At 37.4% G+C, this 5,729-nt stretch overlaps 1 protein-coding gene across 1 annotated transcript; it reads left to right on the top strand.

The window, feature by feature from the left end:
* Window positions 1-275: 275 nt before the first annotated feature.
* On the top strand, window positions 276-5,508 carry RPL19 (ribosomal protein L19). Its single transcript, XM_039359084.1, has 6 exons — window positions 276-381; window positions 2,222-2,328; window positions 3,568-3,690; window positions 3,904-4,024; window positions 4,400-4,510; window positions 5,323-5,508. The coding sequence occupies exons 1-6, from the start codon at window positions 377-379 to the stop codon at window positions 5,444-5,446; spliced, it is 591 nt and encodes a 196-aa protein (XP_039215018.1). The 5' UTR covers window positions 276-376; the 3' UTR covers window positions 5,447-5,508.
* Window positions 5,509-5,729: the final 221 nt, after the last annotated feature.

The raw sequence follows: 5,729 nt of genomic DNA, 5'->3' as shown, positions 1-5,729 counted from the left end.
AAATGTGAGCATGCGCATAGCGCTTCGCGCAAGTTCGTGGCACAAACAAAATCTTTCCCCCGCATTGCCCACCCCGTGCTAACATACCAAGAGATGTGCGCAAGCGTAGTAATACTTTGGATGATACCATTTGTCTCCATTTGAGGGAAGAATATATTTTCATTTACACGTAACGTCACCTGTCTTCCTTGATATAGCCTTTAGGATCAGATTTAAGGGTGTAATAGAAAATAAACAGGATTTTAGAAAAAGTGAGAAAGGCAAGGCGAGGATAGGATTGGGGTGAAAGCGAGTGGTGCAGCCCATTACGTAAGATGGGTTGGCCCTCCACCACTTCCTTCCTTTCTTTCTTTTGAGTGCTGTCGGCCTTGCTGCCATGAGGTGAGCTGCTCGTTGTGAAGGGGCTTAAGGGCCTGGCCTGAGTCTTAAGTAATGAAACTTAAGATTGGCGAAATGGTCCGAAAGGCAACTGGTTGGAGTGAAAGTCTTTGATAGGGAACGGAGGGGCGAAGGGCTGCGGCTAGGCGAACTAGGAGTGCGGCCTAGAGGCCTTGTGAAGCCTGGAAGAGCCTGGCGACGAAAACGTGACTCGTGGCACTTGAGATTTGGGAAAGAATCTCCGGATTTCCTACCAAGTATTCCCTTTTCGCAAGGGAGCCCCTTTCTGTCTCAATAGCCGATAGGGAGAGACGGCGAGGCGCCCGGGAAGCTTTGCGGGAGGAAGAGGGGAGGAGGACCAGCAGACATCGGTAGACGATGGCGGCCTCGTGGGGTTTGGCGCCGCCTATTTCTAGAGCATATTCTCTTTGTCTTTTGCATGTCTCTCTTCTTTACAAGTAATTGGATTTATTTAATTGAGATTTTAAGAATAAGACTGTAGAGGCATTGTGGAGGTTACCGAACAAGTGGTTCTCAACTACATGAACAGTTTTCACGTTGCTATATTTTATATAATCTCAAATCTTTTCGTCCCAGATCTTACAATTTTACTATTTTCAGCTGAATCTTGCTTTTAAAGAGTAAAATCTAGGAGTCATGATGTTTCCTCCCAAAAATTTTTTCCCCGAGAGGATTTTTTTAAATAATAGTTATTATGTAAAAAGGCCTCATACGAATATATTAAACTAACTAGATACAATGTTTAGATGGTTGAAATAATTTTGTCTCATCTTGATGGCCATGTTAGATACATATTCAGAATACTTTTTCATACCAAGGCTGTTTTTTAATTTATTAAATTTGTTGCTCATCTCTCTTCTCAAAGTGACTGGGTGGTTCACAACATTAAAAGAAGAAAACCATAAAGATAAATATTTCTAAAAACATAATTAGAAAAAAAATTAGAATTAGAATTGCAATCCTGTTCATTACAGTATGTCCCCTCCCAGTAATGTTAAGTTGCACAAATGCTTTTTTCTGTCTTGAAGAATTTTGTGGATTACAAATCTATTCTTGCAATTCCACAGAGACAGACCTAAAAGTGAATTCCTGGTTAGACGAAAAACTTAGGCATAGTTCAAAATGTATATTATACAGATTCTTATGAAAGGAAAACTTGTGTCATTATACAGTAGGCATAGTTCTTAGTTAAACACTGACTATTGAAATGTATTAAATTGGTAAATTTGAAACTATTGTTTCCTAAACCTAGTTTTTATTTCCTATAAGTCATGTGAACAAAATTATCCAATGTAAGGGATCTTTGGCTAATTTGATACCCTTCATTTTGGTTTGGATAATGGGAATTATAAGCCAGTACGCTAAAATAATTTCTTGCAAAGGAAACAATTGAGCAACAGTTGTTTCATTAAAAATATCAGTTTTAAATAACTTGTGTTTTTTACACAATGTTTTTTAATCTTGAAATTTTCTTTATAACTCACCATAATGTATAAAGCAGATTTAAATGGTGGAATTTCATGAAATAGAATCTGTTTAATAAAAGTTGCCCTGTAAGCAAGATTTATCAGACAAAATATATTAAATCCTTAGTGTTTACATTTAAAAGACCTAAAATCAAGCATGTATAGGTGGTGATCTTCACAGGTCCTGATTAACCAGCATGCAAGCTGTTACCTAAGATTCCTACATAAATCTATCATTTTATCTATTCAAAATTAATTATATTTAGATACTTAGAATAATTTCCCATGTCATCTTCAGAGATTAGGGTTTTTTTCCTGAATGACTTGCATCTTTTACATGTGCTTCTTTTCCTTAGTATGTTAAGGCTGCAGAAGAGGCTGGCCTCCAGCGTTTTGCGATGTGGAAAGAAAAAAGTATGGTTGGATCCTAATGAAACCAATGAAATTGCTAATGCTAACTCTCGTAAGTATCATTTGCCATGTATAGGAGGCCTATGTTGTAGCATTTAGAGACATGTAAAACATTTTCGAGTATATTCAAATCACATTCCTTACCAGCTGCAGAATGCCCAGTTCAGGCTCTGTTCTCAGTGGAAGTATTGTCCCAAAATGGGATGTTCCAGCCTTGTTAGAAGTAATCAGAATGGATTGCTTATAATTCTAAGTGTTCTGTTTTGGATACCTACTAGTCAGATCCAGACAAGTTTTCCAGTATTGGAACATGTTTGATGAGGTTGTAGTAATTTGTTCTGACCTCAAAATGGCTGATTAAAATATTTTGTATACCTCAAATAATGCTTGCATATGTTAACAGAAACTGACATTTCTGATAATAATGTCAAATGGATTCACATACTTAAAATTTATTGTTTAAAAATAAGTATATCTATCCAGATTTCACTTATAAGCATTGTGTTTGAACAGTAGAAAAATCTTGCCTCAACTAATCAGTATTAGACTAAAAAATAGATGAGTTAATGAGAAAGACAGTATCAAAGGCCATTCAACTGTTTTAACTTGATTTGGAAACTGAAAATTTAGAGCAGGAAGTAAACATGCTTACATATATTTATGCAAAGTTATAAAATTCTTCATGTGATATCTACCAATTTGCCCTTAGTACTGGGGTCTGCAGCCTCAAACACTCAAAGAGCCACTTGGACCCATTTCCCAGAGAAAAGAAAACTCTGGGAACCGCAAAACTTGTGCACAGGCGTGCAAGGGGGGGGGCTTGATTAAGTAATTTAATTAAAAAGAATTAGAGGCTGCTGTGCATGAGTTTTCTCTCTCTTTTTTCTCTCTTTTCTCTCCCTTCCCTCTCTGCAACCTCTATTTCCCTCTCTGCGATCTTCTGCTCACCTGGCAAGCTGGCTTCAAGCTGTTCTCCAACAAGCTGACACACTTTCTTATTGGGCTGGGTCTCTCCTGCCCTTCCTGCTTCCTGCAGAGATGCAGCAAAGGGAGGAGCCCCACCCAATAAGCTTGTTAGCTCGTCTGAGAACACCTTGAGGCCACTCTTTTTTACACACAGAGAGAGAGAGAGAGAGGGAGAAGGGAAGCGCAAGAGCCTGTCTCTGCAAATGGCAGAGGAGGCTGGGAGCTGCAGGAGAAGGCTCAAAGAGCCACATGCAGCTCCGGAACCACGGGTTGTCGACCCATGCCTTAGTACCATCTGTTAGTAATTGATTTTCTGCCATTCTAGGTCAGCAGATCAGAAAACTAATAAAAGATGGCCTAATAATCCGTAAACCTGTGACTGTTCACTCAAGAGCTCGATGCAGGAAAAACACCTTGGCTCGTCGAAAGGGCAGGCACATGGGCATTGGTAAGTACTGATTGCCCCTGCTTTATATCAAATTATAATTCGTTTATAGATAGTTATATGATAATATACTCAGCCTACAATTCTGAAATTAAAAAAAATCAGTTTTACATAGACTTCTGTAATGATAAGGCACAGAAAAGCTTTTAAGGTTATGGAGAAGTGCAAATATTATATATCAAAAATGGATTAACACCCACCTCTTTTGCTCTCCAGGAAAGAGAAAGGGTACAGCTAATGCTCGTATGCCCGAAAAAGTAACATGGATGAGGAGGATGAGAATTTTGAGGCGTCTTCTACGTAGATACAGGGAGTCCAAAAAAATTGACAGGCATATGTAAGTCTAGCAGATAGTCTGTTTACAGGTCCTGCCATTTAAAATATTTGTTGCTTTATTTTTCTTTACTTAGGGCCCTATCTCACAACAGAACATTCTAGATAAAGCTGCTTAGCAATGTTGACTGCGACATAAAGTCAATTTCTTAAATGTTTGGTGAACAGGCTGCTAGATTCCACAGCATATGCTGCCTGGAGCCTATGAGAGTTCACAACTTCTGCTGCACACTAAATTGGGGAAGTCATATAAAGAGAATATAAGGTCCACATTTCAAATGCCAAGGCAGAACATCTAGACAAATATTTCTATTAGAGTTGCATTTTTTTCTTCAGTACTCTTAAGACACAAACTCAATTTTTTCTCTTTGCTTTACAGGTACCATAGCTTGTATTTGAAGGTAAAAGGTAATGTGTTCAAGAACAAACGGATTCTTATGGAGCATATCCATAAGCTGAAGGCAGATAAGGCTCGCAAGAAGCTTCTGGCGTAAGTACCTTACTAAAATTTAGGTAGATTTATTTACTCAGTAATGCTTTTTTTTTCATATAAGGAACCAGAGTATTAACTGTAACAGTATTAACAATTTTGAATGTAACACTAGTGAGGAGTTACACATTAAGAACTATAAAAATGTGGAAAACGGATATTGGAAAATAAGGTTTGGTGTGTAGGTTTTCTGCGTTGGGAAGTGTGATTCAAAATAATCTGGTTACAGCATTTATAGGTGCAGCACTTAATTAGAAAGTACAGTAAGTAGGCAATAAACCATATCAGTTCATCAAAAACTGCAAATTCTGAATATTTTTTTAAGAGAGACTCTTGCAAGTACAATGATTAGTAAGACTTCTTAATATGATTACTTGGTATTATGTACCTCCTATGTGGAATTGATCAAATTACATAATTAGTGTATCCACATTAATTTGCAGCAGGAAGTGAAAATTAAGTACCTAGGGTTTTTCAAACAAAAGGGTAATATTTCCTGTAAGGAAGCAGTCCTTAAATAAACATTGGGAGGGAGTTAACTTTAGTGAGTTTGTATTAGTTTGTATATGAGCGACAGAAATAAATCTTTAGGGTGCTCCTCATAAATAGCAAGATAGCTAGATTTTAGTTGAGGAAAAAGAAAAGTCATTGCTACCTCTTGTAAAAGCTAACAAGTTAGAATTTAATCTAAGAGGAGAAGCATTGTTAATAATATTGGGGAAATACTTGGTGCAGCTGACACAAATAATCACTGGATGCCTCAAAAGTAATGTTTCGTTGCTAAACTATCTGAGCACTCTTTTATTCTTCAGTGACCAGGCTGAAGCCCGCAGGTCTAAGACCAAGGAGGCCCGTAAGCGCCGGGAAGAGCGTCTCCAAGCAAAAAAGGAGGAAATTATCAAAACCCTATCTAAGGAAGAAGAAACTAAGAAATAATTGCTGCCTTTTTGTGTACATAGTGCTCAAAGGGTATCTAATAAACGTCTTCAACAACAGCAGTGACCAGTATCTTTTTCTGTGTAGGAGGGGGTGAATTTAAAATAAAGTAGGTTTTACTTTCTGGAATAACAGGTCTTAGCTAAACCTTTGTCTCTTAAAGAATGTTTTAGTTCAAGCCTGTATAATGTAACTACTCACGTGATTTTAAATAGTTGCTGTATTTAATTTCTTATTGTATGTATGTATGTATGAAAGATTTAAGTTTTTAATCAAAAACTTG

This window comes from Crotalus tigris, unplaced genomic scaffold, assembly GCF_016545835.1.
Source record: "Crotalus tigris isolate CLP2741 ecotype Arizona unplaced genomic scaffold, ASM1654583v1 scf7180000019068.10715455, whole genome shotgun sequence".
Classification (NCBI taxonomy): domain Eukaryota; kingdom Metazoa; phylum Chordata; class Lepidosauria; order Squamata; family Viperidae; genus Crotalus; species Crotalus tigris.
The sequence above is the reverse complement of the archived record's forward strand: the minus strand, read 5'-3'. Positions and strand labels throughout refer to the sequence as shown.

Coding starts and splice junctions, on each gene's coding strand:
- RPL19 (XM_039359084.1), top strand. Junction 2,329..3,567: donor AATTGCTAATGCTAACTCTC/GTAAGTATCATT, acceptor CTGCCATTCTAG/GTCAGCAGATCAGAAAACTA. Junction 3,691..3,903: donor GGGCAGGCACATGGGCATTG/GTAAGTACTGAT, acceptor TTTGCTCTCCAG/GAAAGAGAAAGGGTACAGCT.